Here is a 17,738-nt window from a genome sequence, read left to right as displayed (position 1 = left end):
CAAACTACAGCAGGTGGGCACGAGGAATGTGGAATGGTGTTCTCTTGGGTCCTCTCCATCCTGACAGCAAGGACCTCATGACTCCGTGTGTGTGTGGTGGGTGATGGTTTAGGTGGAAGGGGGTCTGATGCCACCAGACTTGAGGACAGCCCCAGAAGGAAGACTGACTAATCTGGGATTCCCCAAACGCCTATGGGAGAAGGAAGAGGAACCTGTGATGTTAAGTGAACCATCCTACTTTCCCTTCTAAAAGGGGTGGTCGGACGCTCTGCTTAAGTGGCTTCTTTAAGTCGCCGTTGTCTCTTTATGCTAGCTGCTTTGGGGGTTGGAAAGTGCCTGAGATACGGCAGAGGCTTCTGGGAAGAAGCTGCCATTCTCCAGTGAAAAAGTGTTTCTCCCGAAGTGAAACATTCGTGGTTTCCACAGCCCAGCAGATTTGCCGATCTCGAGCTGAGGGCTGTGCTATCAGAGCCATCCCCAAAGCTTGGCCCTGACAGTTCTCAAGGACAGAGATGTATTTGGGTACATATGCCCCAGGGTGGCCGGCGCTGCCTTGGCCAAATTTTCAGAAAAGAGACCTCTTGCTTTCACCCTCTCTCTCTCTCCTCACCTGCTGCTGCGTTTTGCCCTTGCTCTCGCATAGTAAGCTTCATAAGATTTCGGTTTCAGCTCCAGGGCCTTAGTAGCAAATTCCTCCGCCATTCCAAAATCCTGTCATTACAATAGGTGTGCAAATGAGTCATTGATGAGATATAAAAAATAGACAACTTGGGAATAAAACAAATTATTTGTACATTTTTTGACATTCATGGATGGAAAGCCTGGGACGCTAGATGTGCCTGACATGACTCTAGCCATGGGGCCTGTGGACTGAAAGTTCCTTCTGCCTTTGTCCTGCGTAGCCTTGCGACTGCTCACTGGACTTTATCTGCCCAGAATATTAAAATAGTTTTAATTTTCCCTTTTTGCCTTTCTAATACAGTTCTCAGCCCGGAAGTCAAACACCAACCCTTTCCAGCGAAGCTCCTGAAGTTATCCACGCGTGTAGGAGGCAAACGCACATGTCCACAACTCGTGTGGACCCTGGTCTGAGCCCCACACCCTCCTGCTACATGCACTACCCTTTGGCTTTCTAAGGGACAGGTGAGAAGGTGTCCTGTAAAGTCCAGGAAGATGACATCTGTACAGGAAACTGCACTGACTACGGAGACTAGAGGGAGAGGGGCTGTCAGACAGACTTGGGTTCAATTCTCTGACCAGCTTCATACCCCCGAGTGTATGATGTATTTTCTCATCCATACCTACTCCAGAGGTAGGATCGAGTGTGATACAATATTTAAAAGCCCTGCACAGTTCCTGGCACACAGTAGATGCTCATTAATTATCGTTTTCTTTCTATTTCACAGAGGCTTCTCTGGTCTCTTCCTTTTCTTCACTGGTTCCTTACTTAGAAACACTTAAAATGAAAAACAAAACAAAACAAGAGAAGAGAAGACCCCAGCTATGACTGAGGTCTGTGCTGTCCCTGTGAGGAACATGCTCGCAGGGCTGTGAACACAGACCGTGGGGTGGGGTGGGGAACAGCGCCACCTAGGCAGTCTGTGGTTTTCAGTATTCCCTTAAATACTAAGCTAAAAGGGAAGGTTCCCCCTTCTTTTAGTGTCAAAGCCACAGGATAGCACGGTAGCCTCTGGTTATAGTCATGAGTCCTAAGGCAGAAAACAAGGCCTTGGGCAGAACAAAGGCCCTGGGGCATAGGTAAAAACATTTTTAAAAAGTTGATGGGCAATCCTCTACCTAAGAAGACAGACGTCTGGTGCTTGGCACAGTACTGGCCCAGGAGGTGGTTAACAACTGCTTCTGAACAAATGTGGACTAGAAGGAATTTCACCTTTTATGGGTCACCTATCCCTGCTCTGCTTCCAGCCTTATCCTTTTATTTGTTCTTTTGGGACCATCATTATTCCTGAAAGGACGAGGGCATTTTTAAAAAGTCTATTATTTGGTAGGGAAAAGAGATCAGTGGGTTGGCAGCAACTTCGGAGCTTTGCCTCATCCTCCTCGGCTGGTGCCAGGGGAGGCCTTGGTGCTGTTCCTTTCATTTCACAGGAGACCTCGTGGCCATGAAAACCTCACTGTCTCCCGAGACCACCACCCTCTCCCTTCCCGGCGTCGGGGGGCCTCTGCCACGTCCCCACTTCCCTCAGCACCATGGGGCAACTCTGCCTCTGAGCGTCATGGCTGTGTTCTCTGAGACAGTCAGGTTTATCTCAGGCTCCTTCCAAGTGTCAGGGTTTAGGGTCTGAAATGGATGATCTAAAGGTTACACACACAAATCATCTTTCTGGAAGATCCCTGGCCATGAGGTTTAAATCCTGCTTCCGTCCAGCTGAGGTTTTAATTGATCGATGCGTCTGTATGGCTTGGATTGTGTTTATCTCCTGAAGAACTGTGAGACCTCAGGCTGGTGGATGTCAGAGACTCCTGATGCAATCTTAGCTATTTCCGAAACCTGAGAGAGGGCTCTTGGCTTGGAGTGTCTTCATGTTAAAGGGCAGTGGCTGAGGGAGCAGTGGCTGGGGGCATCTGAGGTGGGTCTGCAAGGTAGGCAGGAAGGACTGTGGCCTACCAGGGAGACAGTCAAGGTCCAGGGGGAGTTCTGAGATTCCCTCTAGGATGAGAAGGGACATGGCATGCTGGGATACAAAGATGAGGAAAGAGGCAAAAAGTTCAACAGCCTCAGAAGTTAAACCTTCAAGACCATGGTCCTGAGCCCTCCTCTCAGCCCTTCTTCAAATGACAAGGGACTATACCTGAGAGTAATGACTACAATTCATATCTAATTGCAACTGGAATTCTAGTGACCACTGCTCTCACATTTTCCCAAAGACCAGAACATTGACTGGGTGGTATGGGGGTGGGAAAAGATGGTATTCTCGTCACTTTCAGTGAAATTATGAACATTCAGAAAGCTGCAAAGTAGTCGCAGCATTAATTTCTTTACAGTTTGAGATACTTAGACTTAATTTCTTTCAAATTGCAAATGTCAGTGCTCTGTGAAGGACAACCAAGTTCCAAATGGGGCAGAGGAGGATTTCAGGGGCCTGGTAAAAGCTAGTGAGTGACATGGGCTATCAGCTTCCAGGATTGCAGAAAGGAGTTGGGGTGACAGGGACTTACGTTCATTTTCCTGCGACACCGAGAGAGGTTGAGGAGGAGAGACACCTTTAGTTCCCGGAAAGTTTTCAAGTCCTCACCAAACCCTTCTCTAGGGAACTTCTTCAGGGCGTACTGGTAGCGCTGGGCAGCTTCCTTTACTTTACCTTTCTAATGGGAGCACAAGATGGCGAAACACATAGTTGGTCTGAGGAACAGCTGAGGAAGTGTGGTCCCCACTCCCTTCCTCTTCTCAGCAGCTGTTACTAAGGGCGAACCCTCCCAAACATCAGCCTAGAGAGGAGTTCTGGCCCTGATGGCGAGGGCAGAAGGGTCTAGTCTTTTCTATAGGAAACTCATCTGGCAGGAAAGGCAAGGTTGAGGGGATACCCAAGATACAAGCCAGGGAGACAAAGCCTTGGCAAATGGAAGGCCCTAGACCCTGGCTTCCCAACTGGATTCCAAAGAGGCTGACCATGCTCATTTCAAAGTTCCTTTTGCTTGAACTGATCTCTACAGAACACAAATGACTTCCTAGTCCCAAGCACTCCAAAGTTATTACTTCTTCCTTAATTTCTGGTTTGTCTGGAGAACTCTTTTTTTGGTCTGACGCTCCACCTGGTCAGCCCTCTAGAAGTCATTCTCTTGCTCACGAAGGATGTGGGAGCTAAAGCAGTCTAGCGGTTGTTTCCCTAATCTCATGGCATAAAATAATACCAATCAGTGTTCCCCATTTTCGGAAAAGGCATGGAGCAGGGTGGCAGTAGAGAAGTGAAGTTGAGAGTTTGTGATTCCATCGGATGTTGCAGGAGGGATTATCCAAGATGAAGTAAATCTATGACCAATTTAGAGATCTGGCCATAGTGACCTTACACTTTTCTTCCACTTTGTATCTGAAAATCTATAAGCTGAGCCCAGAAAGATGCAGGCAGCATCTCCCACCCCTTTAGCTGATCGTTATCCACTCTATTCCTTCTCTATACTTACAACTCCACAGGGATCCCAGTCTTTTACTTTTCCCTTAGCACCAGTCACAAAGGAGAGATTTGGAATCTTTCAAGGTAGAATTCTGAGGGGAACAATAATGGCACTGCATATTTTCATTAAGAGGACTCCTTGCCTCAGAATACCAGAAGTTATGCTATAACCAGGACATAACCTGAGAGCAATGCCATTGTGAAGTCCATAAATATGACATCTAGGGTAATGAGGACCTTCTTGGAAGTTGCGTAAAATCAAGGTTGGGCCAGGGCTTAAGCTTCCTGAAAGCCTGAGAGTCCTAGATTACCATGACTCACTCAAAGGGTACTTAGAAGATAGAATTCTGCTCCTAGGAACTTGTACACTCCTGACACAGGTGAGAATAATATGCTTCACAACTATTTTTCCTTAACTTTTAGTCCTGGGGAAGTGTCAGTGATGCCTGCTGCCAAAAACTGGGTTGGATTTGTATGAAGCTTTGGGGGCGGGTAATCTAGCTGATCTCAACACAGTGCGATGACTTTGACATGGAATAGACCGAGGAGTTTATCTGTGTCAGGGTATGGAGCCTTCAGCTTGGATTGTGAGTACAAAAAGGCTCCATAGTTTTTGTAATTGTTGTCATTCAGTGAATGATTTCAAACAAATCTTATAATTGCTATTTGTCTTGGTTTCCTTATCTTACTCAAGGATGCTGATAAGCTATTGTTACGTATTTTTTTTTTTTTTTTTTTTTTTTTTTTTTTGAGACGGAGTCTTGCTCTGTAGCCCGGGCTGGAGTGTAGTGGCCGGATCTCAGCTCATTGCAAGCTCCGCCTCCCGGGTTTACGCCATTCTCCTGCCTCAGCCTCCGGAGTAGCTGGGACTACAGGCGCCCGCCACCTCGCCCGGCTAGTTTTTTTTTTTTTTTGTATTTTTAGTAGAGACGGGGTTTCACCGTGTTAGCCAGGATGGTCTCGATCTCCTGACCTCGTGATCCGCCCGTCTCGGCCTCCCAAAGTGCTGGGATTACAGGCTTGAGCCACCGCGCCCGGCCTGTTACGTACTTTTTAATCTGTGTATATATAATGACATGTGAAAGCTAGGATCACCATAATGGAAATAGCTATACTACATAATTTTACTTTTACTTGTCCCATGAGTTTCCAGATTCCATGTAGAAATCGACATAGCCACCGGTTAGTGACCAGGTGAAACCAGGGCTTTAGGTTGATCAGCTGCAGGCAAGTATAGGCTACCCTTGCTCTCTTGGTAAGGTAGAACCCCAGGATCCCCAACATATGAGGCCATCACTGAGGAACAGTATTTTCCCTTGGCCTCTACAACAAAAGATGAGAATTGATTTCAAGACTTTGGAAGATTCTACGCATAGAAAACAGCGAGTGGCTGTTCTGAAGAAACTGTGTCCCTCCCTCCCCTCACCTTATAAAACATGTCCCCCTCTTCCATCAGCTTGCTCAAGAGGATGATCATGATGTCTGGCTTGGAGGTGGCCATCGCCCATGTGGCTGGACCTGTAGTGTACAGGATGCATGATGGGTAAAAAACTCATACAATGTAAGGGTGGTAGGAAGCTAGGTGAAAAAAATACCCTGGGGGGAATTTCTGCTGAGAGAACAACTTGCTCCACAATCCGTACCTCATCTTTTAGACCTGGGAGTATTTTAGTAACTCCCACTGCCAAGAAGCTGCACTGGATTTGTATTCACCTTAAAATAAGAACATTGGAACCATGTGAGCCTGCCCCACATGAGGGCAGCAAAGCCTGCATGCTGCATGTGGGCAGGCAATGGCTCAGTTTGGAATTATTTTAAATAAGGAAATTGGGAGAAAGGATTTATATTAAACATTACCACAGGATTTGAAAAGTCCAAAAAGGGTAATTTATTTTGGATTTGGGACTCAAAACCCCCAGACGTTTAGCCTCTTAACTTTAAAATATGTACTTTGCAGAAGGGAAACCACTGATAACTCTAAAGCTTCCCTTAAATGATAAGTACCAACTACGACTCCCCGGGATTCACTTTGAAGCAGGAGCACAGTTCGAATGTCAATCAGACGTGAAACAAACCAACATTACTGAGGATGATTTTACCCACAAAAAGAAAGAACAGGTTACATTGATTAGTTTACAAATGCCTGAATTATTTACAAACTATGCTTTTCAAGGTTAGTTATCAAAAGTTCAAGTTATTCTCTACAACAGTCATTAAAAAAAATCTTCTTTTAAGGTGAAGTAAATTAAAAGATTAGAGGTGTAGGGAACTCATGCAGGCTAAACCAAAGAGGAGAAGGCAAAGCTGACCAAGCCATCAGACCACGTCTGATGCTGACAGCGGTGAAATATACCTCGTGGGCGACTCGGTAACGTCTGACAACCTTCAAAGAAAGGAGAAAACAAAAAGTTGTAGGAGAGGAAAAAAAAATGGATGAAGGTGAAAAAAAAAAAAAGAAGGAAAAAGCAGCAGTGAGAGGCAGGCAGCACAAAGCCAGCATATCAGCCAACCCTCGTCTACGGGTCTGTGGGCTTGGGGAGCAGCTGGGACAGCGGCAGCAGGGACTTGAGTCTGAAGCACATTCAGAGCAAGGGAAAGCAAAGGCTCACGGCAGTGCAGAGATCCAGGATGCTGACAGGGTGGGGCTGGTACAGAGGCAGTGCTGAGAGGTGCTTAAGGCCAGAGCAGCCTCCTGGCTAAGGCTACAAGGGACATGGTAGAGAACCATGTGGTTCTGGACACAGGGGACTGCAGACCATGGCTCACATGGTGCTTTCTCTGGGCCAAGAGCCTCTCTGTTCACTTGGACAATAATTGGGCCAGGGAGGAAGGGGAACTATATATGCTCACACCAAATACCCAGGGCAGCCAGACCACTGGACCAGTCTGGCCCCTGGGCACAGATGGCCAACACCTTCTTCCCTTCTCCTACCTATCTTGGCTCCTTTCTTCAGAAGAGTGACAACAACAGAAGTGTTCCGGCACCCCACTGCCCTATCCAAAGGGCGCATTCCACTGTAGTCAACGTGCTCGATCATGGCCCCGTGATCTACCAGGAACTGAACCTAGGACATGGATCAAGCAGAGCAGTTAGGACAGGTGTAATGGCTCAGTACTGTTCCACTGAGGGCTCTGGCTGCTGCCTGACCTTTTTCAACTGCTGGCCTGAACCAGGCTATGCCGCCAAGGTATTTCAGGCCTTAGCTATATTCTTGATCTTTAAGAGCATTTTGAATATTCTTGCTCTCTAGCAAGTATAGATCTGAGAGCTCTGTATCAGGAATCATCAATACATCACTCCACTTTCAACTCCAGGTAGTATGGATGGAGAACAGCCCTCTCTCTGCTCTCCTGAGGCTTGTTTAAAGGTACTTACCACCTCAGCATCACCATAGAAAGCTGCCAGGTCCAGTGGGGTACGGCCATTCTTGTCAGCATGGTCTGTGGCAGCTCCGTTATCCACCAGAGAACGTACTACTGAGAGATGGCCCTTCAAACAAGCCCAGCTGAGGGCTGTCAATCCTTCTTTGTCCATGAGAGCAATGGAGGCACCTGCAAAGGCAAGGGATAGCACAGGGCTGAGGAGAAATGGAAACGCACAGCAGGAGGGGAAGCGCTGAAGGGGCACGCTCCTACAAAGAACACCGCTCGTTTCCGGACTATTTCTGTTTTAAGACTGATCCTGGTATGCCAGTTACATCTCAACTGTTAAAAGTTCATCCTACAAGCTTTCAATAAAATAGATTGCAGTTGTTTTACTGAGTATTCAAGGTTATCCACAATCTATTCCCAATTATTCTCTATATCTGTTTTATTATTCCCCTGTGACAATCTTCCACTTCGGCCAAATGGATGTGCTCACTGCCTCTCGGATCTCCCGTCAATCCTCCCGCATCCTCACTCTTGGTCACGGTGCTCCACGTGTGTGGAAGAGCTTTTCTTCCCCCATGACTTGCCTCACTTCTTCCCATTCTCTAAGAACTATCTCCATCCTCCTGCCTCTAAGAAGCTTCTCACAGTTCACTGCTATCTCATCTTAAATATGCTTAACATAAGTCAACTTATTCCATTATTTATCTATTTTTATGTATCCTATTTGCATGTAATAAATTCTCAATGAGCGTTTTCTTCTTCTTCCTCTTTTTTTTTCTCTCTAGATGCAGTCTTGCTCTGTTGCCCAGGCTGGAGTGCAGTGGCCCAATCTCAGTTCATTGCAACTTCCACCTCCCAGGTTCAGACAATTCTCCTGCCTCAGCCTCCCAAGTAGCTGGGATTAAAGGCACGCACACCATGCCTGGCTAATTTTTATATTTTTAGTAAGGATGGGTTTCACTATGTTGGCCAGGCTGGTCTTGAACTCCTGACCTCAAGTGATCTGGCTGCCTCGGCCCTTACCACACCGGAGCTCAGTGTATGTTTTCTGAACTGAGCAGAAGCCTTCCACTGATAATAGTGCTAACTCCTTGAGACAGTCTCATCAAATAGGAGCCCAGGACATTTTGTCATTGATCACAGGGTCAGGCCACCTTCTCCCTCCCCAGGTGGGGAAAATAAACACATGAGAGGACACTGAGCCCAGGCCACGAAAGAAATCTGGAGTTTAATAAAGTTAAATTCATAGAATCAAAGAATAAAATGGTGGTTACCAGAAACTAGGAGGTGGGGGGTATTGCGGAGATGTTGGTCAAAGACATACAATTCACTTAGAAAGAAGAAATAAGTTTAAGAGATCTACTGTACTGGTTATTAACTAGTAGACTAAATCTACTCTATAGTTCTTAACTATAGTCATAGTGATAGTTAATAACAATATATATACTTGAAAATTGCTATGAAAGTACATTTTAGGCATTTTCAGCAGAAGAAAAAAGGTAAGTGTGTAAGGTAAGGCACATGTTAAGTAGCTTGAGTTAGCCATTCCACAATGTATACATATACAGCTTGAGTATCCCTAATCTGAAAATCTGAAATTAGAACTGCTCCACAATCTGAACCTTTTTGAGGGCCAATGTTAAACTCAAAGGAAATACAGATTGCAGCATTTTGGATTTCACACTTTTTGGATTAGAAATGCTCAACCAGTAAGGATAATGCAAATAGTTCAAAATACAAAAAATAAAATCCCAACAGAAGCATTTCAGATAAGGGATATACAACCAAGCATTTCAGATAAGGGATATACAGCCTGTATCAAAACATCATGTTGTACACAATACTGCTCCTTTTTATGGTTAGATATGTTTAGCTACACAAATACCACTGTGTTACAACTGTTCACAGTAACTCAGTGCAGTAATACGCTGTAAAGGTTTGTAGCCTGGGAGCACCAGGCTATACTATACAGCCTAGGTGTGTAGTAGGCTATACCGTCCAAGTTTGTGTAAGTGCACTCTATGATGTTTACAAATGACAAAATAACCTAAGGACACAATTCTCAAAATGCACTTCTCTGAACCTATCCCCATGGTTAAGCAATACATTATGGCATATTCAATTGTTACTTGTCAATTAAAAAAATAAATATTTCACTGGATGCAGTGACTCACACCTATAATCCCAGCACTTTGGGAGGCCGAGGTGGGAGGACTGCTTGAGGTCAGAAATCTGAGACCAGCCTGGGCAACATGGTGAGACTCTGTCTCTACAAAAAACTAAAAAATTAGTCAGGTGTGGTGGTGTGAGCCTGTAGTCTTAGCTACTAGGAAGGCTGGGATGGGAGGATGAGATGGGAGCATTGCTTGAGCCCAGGAGTTCCAGGCTTTGGTGAGCTATGATCAGGCCACTGCACTCCAGCCTGGCTGATGGAGTGAGACCTTGCCTCTAAAAAAAGACAAAAACAAAAACAAAAAACAAATACAAATCAAATAAACAAGAAATTCAGAGTTTAAACTACTCAGCCTTATTCAATAATTCCATTCCCCCCTTTTAAATTCTCCACCCACCCTTTCATATTCTGGATCTGTTTCCTTTCAACATTTCTATTTTCACTTGAAAGGATCAAGCATACTTGACATGCTGTTTTGTAATCAGTCTAAAATCCAATATACATTTGGTTCTTAAGGCCCAGACTGTAAGGCCTTCGATGGCAAGAAGCGCATCATTTATTTGCTAGAAGAGTACCTAAGACAACTCTTTTCACACAGTAGGCAGGTCATATTTAACTCCAGCAGAGATCAACTTACTGCACCAGGACACTCGGCTGCCCCCTCAGCTGGTCAGGATTCGATATCAGCTCAAGCTTAGGACCTGCCACAGCAGGCTCAGGGTTTACTCAGCAGTTATCTAGCCTATCACCTTTGCATCCCTAGAGGTCAGTAGAGTTTGTGGTTTCCCACAGGAGGATGAAAAGCTGGAAGGGACCATACCTTAATCCTGTTGAGAGCCATTTATGTAATAGTATAGTTTGTAATTAAAACACCGACTCTAATATGGAATAAGTTTAAATACGGAAGAGAATCCAAGGCATTTTCTCAGATACAACATCTATAAATTTCCTGGACAAAGTATCCAGTGGTGGAAAAAGTAGGATAAGAAAGTTTTGGATGTATATTACAGATGAACTGATTTTTCCAAAGATAAGGAAAGAGAAGAAATTAAAAGGAGATACATCTGAAACAAATCCATAATATGTTAAACACTTCCAAAACCCAATTTGTAATCTTCCTCTTCTCTTTTTTCTTTCTCACGCAGTTAATGAAATCACAATTCTTCCAAACGTCCATCTTACAACTCTGCAGTTATCTTTAACTCTTCTATCCTTATTTCCTACATCTAATCAGACTTCATATCCAAAATACCTCTTGCACATAGCCCTTTTGTTCTATTCTGAAAGCTACTGCCCTTGGGTTAGGACCTCATTATGCCTCATCTGTTCCATTACAAGGGCTTCCTAACTGATCTCCTGGCTCCTTTATCAAATCCACTATTCACATACTGCCAGCGTAATTGTTTTTAAAGCATAACTCTACCATCAATTCCTTATTTAAAAATTTTAAAAGCCTCTCCAGATTCCTTTAGAATTAAGTCCAGATTCTTCTAACTTGGTCCTTTTCCATTTCCATATACCTTTCCAATTTTATTTTCTGTAGTCCCCTTACACTTTACTAGACAGCCTACATATTTCTCCAAACCTGTCACTCCTCTTCGGCCTTTCATCTGTGTTACTTCCTCTCCCTAAATATAGAACATTTTTCCTCTTCGAATTTCAAAGTCTGTCCTAGTCTAACTCAGAGGACCCCTGTATCAGAGCACTCCGGATTCTCTGTTTTTTAAGGTATTTATCTTTGTTTCATCTCTTCCTTGCCACATTATAGACCCTTTGAGGACACTGATTATAGTGTATTAATTACAAAAATCAGAACCACTCATAGTTCCTAGTATAGTGTTCTGCTAACAACACAGCCTAAATAAATCTTTGTGGAATTCATTAAGCCTCTCATTTAAGTGTGGAAAAAAATGAAACAGTACAAAGATGAAAATGTCTTTGCTGGTAAGGGAGAACAAATATCTGGAATCTATGACTACGGAGCCTCTACTGGCACATGACAGGTACTTTGCAGCTCTCTAAAGGTTATCAGGGGCTCAAGAGGTCCTGCCTCTTTCAGCGGACTTCGTTTGTTCTGGAATATTTACTCCAGACACATCTTATCTTGAGAATTTAGGCACATTCTTCCTCCTCCCTGCTTTCCCCAGCAAAATGAAGAGAGATATCATGAAGCCAAATTTCTTTGGTAGCTTATATGGGGAAGGCAAGAGCCATTTTGCACCCTGTAAGAGCAACTCTCTGATTCTGACCCAGTCTCGAGTCTGAGTCTGTGGAAACAGATCTTACTTGAGGGATCCAGCTAAAGATCCAATAAGTCTCTGACTAAGCTGTAGTTTGAAATCTTAGAAGAAACCTAAATTTCTTCCTAATTAAACTACCTTCAGTTGCTCCGGCCTAGGCATAATTCTTCAGGAGGTTGGTTTCCTTGAAGGAAAGTACATGTGCTTGTGGATATAATTACAGACATTTGGGTCCAGTTTACTAGTTAGCAGAGGCTAATTGGAATGACCACCTCTGACTGCCTCTTGCTTCAAGCAAATGCTCAAGCTCCACTAGATGGCACTGCGGAGTCACCAGTGATGAGCTTTTTCTACTACAGAGGTCCACCATCAGCAGCCACCGTTATGCACAGGCGATGGAGGTCACAGCAACCAACAGGAGCCTGACGTGCTTTACGATGACGGTGTGATCAACATCTCCTTTAACTTATTTCCCATTCACCAGGAATTTGTGGATGTTGGTAAGTGTCAAAAGGAATTTATTACAACGGGTAATAATCTGGATCCCCCAAATAGGATCCCACAGTCAGCAGGGGTCTTCATTGGCATTTGCCTCCTTTGAATTCAAGAAAAATATTAGTTGTGCAGGCTTACAAAAGAATTGATAAACTTGAAGTCAAAACACAATCCCTGGAAGATGAACATTTATTGAGTATATATTTTTTAAAAGTTAAAGTTTGGAGACTACTGATCTGAATGAGAATTTAGAATATGTTAATTTTATTTAAAACCCTCAAGTCATAAAGAAACAGAGAGTATTAGAGTTAGAAGCACTACACTGAATACAAGAGGGGAGGAGATAGCCTTTCATTTTCCAACCAACTGGATTAATATCTGTTCTTAGCATCTCCTGGGATCCATTGCTGGAAATCATGAGTTCACCAGGTAATGATGGACAATGGCCAACCAGCTCTAGCATCCCAAGACTAACCTTGTGCAAGTAGAAAGTCCACAGTTCCTAGATGGCCTTCGGAAGCAGCCATCATCAGGGGAGTGCGGCCCTGCTTGTCTGCCATGTTGACATCAGCTCCATGGGTGAGTAAAAGATCAACAATCTGCAAGTGCAGAGAAACAGAGACCAATCAGCCCAAAGAAGAGCTGTGGAGAAGACAAGTGCACACTATCTCGTACCCTGTAGGAATTCCTACTGCTGTACCAGTCACCTCTCTATGCATCTTTCCACTACTCTCTAGAAGTACCTGCAAAGTCCTAGTACCATGTGATTTAATCTCTAACTCTCTTAGGGACAGCCAAATGAGAATGAGAAGGTTTCAACTCTCAATGTCTGACTTAGCTATTAAGTAAAAAAGAACTTAACAAAGGTCAAGTTGTAGGATTAAACAATCCCATAATGGAAGTTCCAACATAAATCACTCCTTTATTGCCCTCTAGTGGTTGCAAATCTGCCTGCAGTTAATACTTCCAACTGAACTGAACATAATAAAGTGTCTCTGATAACTCTTCAGGGCTGTTTGGCTTCTACAGCCTTTTTTCTATTGAAATACGTCTGAAGATTATCATCAGTATGCTTTCCTTTCCATCCTAAGTGTATAAATTAACATTTATCCAGAATCCAAACATCTAAAAGGATTGTATCATTAGAATTTGCATTCACTGTATTTTCTTTCAGTAAGTCTCAGACATCTGCAGGTAAGTGATTAGCATAAGTTCGCTGAGAAATGAACCTTCCAAGGAGACTTTGGATACTGTGAAATGTGAGAAGGAGGTCACTCTATTACCAGGACAAAAGTAGTTAGTCCTTCTATACAAAGTGATTGTTTTGAATGTTAACTGTCGTATTCTCAATTAACCAGAATATTCACAACAAAGGTCCAAGTCCTCAAACCTGATCACTGCTGGGTAACCCAAACTTTACTTGTGATCATTTTGCTCTGTGTATCAGAAGTCCTCACATAGAACTCAGTCCTGCCTCAGGGACTGGAAGTGGTCACCCTGCTTACCTGCCAGTGGCCCTGGCGCACTGTGCTGAAGAGTGGCACTGCCCCTCGGCGGTTTGGCTGGGCCACTGCCGCCCCTTGTTCCAAGAGCAGACGGCACACCTCCAGTTTGCCCCTTCCGGCTGCAGCTGTTAGGGCTAAGGGCAGAGAACAAAGACTGAGGATAGGTGGTTCTTGTCCTCTCCAGTGCTCCATGTTAAACGTGACATATCCCTGTGTTTCATTAATGTAATTGCTACTTTACTTCTAAGAATAATGATTTTTGCCACCTTTTCCAAGTTGTAAAGAAAAATAATGAATAAAGACACATTTAAATTGCCTCACAATATTTGGGGACAATTATAATAATAATAAATCTATTGAAAACTCACCTTTAATCAAACTCACTTGGTTTCATTTTCCCTGACTAGACTGTCTTCTCTGCTTTGGTCTACCTCTCATTTGGTACCTCTTCCTAGCTACAAACTTTGTTAGTCTACGTGTGGGTGGAATCTAAAGACAAGATCTTTGCAGAGATAAAGTTGTTTTTTTTTTTTTGTTTTGTTTTGTTTTGTTTTGTTTTTAGAATTACTTGGGAACTACCCCCAGCCAAGCTCTACCCTGGGCTCTTAATCCTAGAGAACCAAAGTTAGGAATTGCAGTCCAAAGTCTTGGGCCAGTTTTCATTCTTTTTCTTCATTAGTTGATACAGACGTTTCTGGTACATTTGCAATCATTTTTTATATAAGGATTAGAATGATTCAAGGTAGCAGTCTTAAAGATGAGAGAAGAGGTATGACAAAGACTATTTTCTTCTGAATATAAAATAATGAAGTCACATGTAAAAATAGCTACAGTGAGTTTAAGAGACATATTAGGAAAAAAACAGAAACATTCTTCTTGTGCCGCTATCCACTGACAATATGATCTCTGACACAAAGGAGATTTTACGAATGCCTGTTTGGCCCTCAGAGTATCATTTCAACAGCAGAAAGAGGAGTTTGGAGATATGAAGTCTATCTTTTAACAAATATGTATTTGTTTCATTTAACCGTGGAATCTCAGGTGCACAAGTCTCTTGTTTTAAAAAATGAGGGGTATGGAGGATGGAAACACTGTTAGAACATGTAGGAGTTATACTTCATTTTAAATAAAGAGGATAAAGATTTTTTTTTTTCCAAATTGACTTAAAAAATTGATGTAGTAGTCAGCAGGTCCTTCTTTTGTTATGGCCTCCTACTCCAGTAACAAACCAGAAAATAATATTTGGCAGGCACAGATACTGCAGTTTGCAAACTTTAAAATGTATTCAGAGAAGCAAATAAAATTTATATCAAATGGACATTTGCATTCGTTTCCACTTAAGTGCAAATTATGGCATTTTGTCTCTGGACTTGGCCAAATTTATCCACTACTGAGTCATATGCAAAATGAAAACTACCTGTAATTTCCACAAATATAAACCTTCAAGTAACATTTTCCTTCCTTCTGCAAGGACAAAAACAACTTATGAAGTAAAATGTGGTAATTTTAGAAGATACACGCACTCTTCAACCAGTTCTACCTATGGCTTGTCTTATGTGTATTTTCAATTTTAGTTTGGAACTCCTGACATTGACATTTCTTTTCAGTTCCTTACAGGAGGGCAGTGGTTTGGTCCTATCTGAGGTGAGGGGTCATTTCCAACCCTGAGTGGATGAGCTCAGGTGTTAATGGCTATAACTATTTACTGGATAAAGAAGTTTCATTTCTTGTTTTTTAAATATAAGCTATGTTCCCTCTTTCTTTGTTTTTTTTTTTTTTTTTGAGACGGAGTCTCGCTCTGTCGCCCAGGCTGGAGTGCAGTGGCCGGATCTCAGTTCACTGCAAGCTCCGCCTCCCGGGTTCACGCCATTCTCCTGCCTCAGCTTCCCGAGTAGCTGGGACTTCAGGCGCCCGCCACCTCGCCCGGCTAGTTTTTTGTATTTTTTAGTAGAGACGGGGTTTCACCGTGTTCGCCAGGATGGTCTCGATCTCCTGACCTCGTGATCCGCCCGTCTCAGCCTCCCAAAGTGCTGGGATTACAGGCTTGAGCCACCGCGCCGGGCCTATGTTCCCTCTTTCTCAAGTTCATATTTCTAATAGGTTAGAAAACAAATTGTGAATTCTATATATGGGTCAGAACACAAGAGTAGTTTAATAATTTGACTGGATAGACACTTATTAGGAATCATAAGAATTATCTCGGTGCATAAAACAAACCATTTGGAAAATTTCTAACCCACATTCTGAACCCATTTAAAGTAGTTGCTAGGTTGATAAGGTTGCAGCAAACCTCTGTATGTGAAGGGGCCAAATACATTATTTTTCATGAAAGAACTTACAGCATCCTAGAGAAAATATAGACAGTATTTCAGAATCAAGCCTCTCACTAATGATGCCAGTTCACAGAACACATCTGAATATTCACAACCAGTGCCCATCTGGAAAGCCACACTGTCCAGTCTGATAATTCTATTGCTCTGGATGCCCCATTTCTCCCCACTGGATAACATATTTATATGTGAGGGAATTTTCCATTTGGCCTTTTTCTTTGTTGTATCATCTCTGTTGTTTAGGTTATGATGTCATTTGGCAGCAACCTTCAGCTGATAGCTGGACATGGTTATTAACACAGCTGGCCCATTTCATCTCAGAACACCACAACTATGTAAAATGGAATCTGGGCTTTTCAAAATCCAAGAGTAAGGAGTTGTATGGCTGGATTTTATATGAGATTTATCAAAAACTGTTAAAACTTTCTAAAAGAAAGGAGATGAAGGTAAAGCCAATTCTATAAAACACTAAACTGCAAACAGAGCAGTTAGGAGCCAACTTTCTTCCTAAAAGAGCAGTAACAGAATTTGTTCCCTAGCTTGTCAGCATCTGACAAGATGATCTGACAGAAATGGTCTTTTTTCAAAGGGAAACATCTAAGGAGTTGGAAGAGGCAGACAGGATGTAGCTCAGAGTTGGGGAAACAGCCAGAGTCTGCTTGGATGGGATGCTGACAGCAAAGAGAATGCAGAGATGCAAATGATTCTTTCATCTACTTTCAACCTTGGAAGAGTCCAGCACAGACAGGTCGTGTAAGATCAAGGGGTGGGGGAGGAGGGGGAAGTGGCTGGGGAGAAATAAACTGATCACTGCTATCCAAAATACCATTAATAAAACATTTATTGAGCTATTTGTCAGACACTGTCTCTGCTGTCAAAGAACTCATGGTTAAGGAAACAGATGAATATGTTAATATAGAGTGTGATATATATAATGGAGATATGTCCTTGGTATGAGGGAAGGAACAGAGGAAGAGGTTTCTGAGATGGCCTCCAGGTAGAGATGATAATGTGAGCTGGATGCTGAAAGATGAACAGGAGATTTACAGGGATGGAAGGTGTGGGGTGGGCCAAGGGAGAGCATGAATAAAGGCAGTGAGGGGAAAACAGCATGCTTACTGTTACTGGAATTACTGGAGAAGACAGGCAATATATGAGGCTGGAGATAATTACTGGTCTTTTTATGCTACATTAAATGACTTAATCCTACAAGTAGTAAATGAAGGTCACTAAGCAGGAAAGTGACCCAAACAGACTATGGCCTAAAAAGATCACTTTGGCTGAAGTCTGAGAGATGTATCACAACAGGGTGAGGCTAGAGGCAGAAGCTCAATTAGGAGGTAGCTGAAATAATCTAGGCAAAAGATGATGAGGGCAGGAATTAAAGGAATCTAGTAAGTTTATTTTGTAAACTCTGGTTTCTTTTTGGGGCCATATATTTCCAGGGTTGGCCTCCAGAGTTGCTAGAAGCTCTCAGTGTTGGTCCTGGT

The 17,738-nt window shown here is 43.2% G+C and overlaps 1 protein-coding gene across 14 annotated transcripts in view; it reads right to left on the bottom strand.

Annotated features, from left to right (window-relative positions):
- The window catches only part of LOC105483054 (tetratricopeptide repeat, ankyrin repeat and coiled-coil containing 2), a 475,702-nt gene that overhangs the window by 8,625 nt on the left and 449,339 nt on the right, over positions 1-17,738 (bottom strand). For 12 of the 14 annotated variants that reach the window (XM_011743607.3, XM_071083397.1, XM_011743612.3 and 9 more), the window contains 8 exons: positions 13,919-14,052; positions 12,889-13,012; positions 7,510-7,685; positions 7,066-7,198; positions 6,487-6,516; positions 5,560-5,651; positions 3,181-3,327; positions 611-711 (listed from right to left, as the gene is read on the bottom strand). In XM_011743607.3, coding sequence (XP_011741909.2) covers positions 611-711; positions 3,181-3,327; positions 5,560-5,651; positions 6,487-6,516; positions 7,066-7,198; positions 7,510-7,685; positions 12,889-13,012; positions 13,919-14,052 — 937 coding nt within the window. The remainder of the gene's footprint in view (positions 1-610; positions 712-3,180; positions 3,328-5,559; positions 5,652-6,486; positions 6,517-7,065; positions 7,199-7,509; positions 7,686-12,888; positions 13,013-13,918; positions 14,053-17,738) is intronic. The other 2 variants (XM_011743615.3, XM_011743606.2) reach the window with 1 other exon arrangement.

The sequence above is a fragment of the Macaca nemestrina genome, chromosome 17, assembly GCF_043159975.1.
Source record: "Macaca nemestrina isolate mMacNem1 chromosome 17, mMacNem.hap1, whole genome shotgun sequence".
Lineage (NCBI taxonomy): Eukaryota > Metazoa > Chordata > Mammalia > Primates > Cercopithecidae > Macaca > Macaca nemestrina.
Note: the sequence above shows the minus strand (reverse complement) of the source record. Positions and strands in the feature narration are given on the sequence as shown.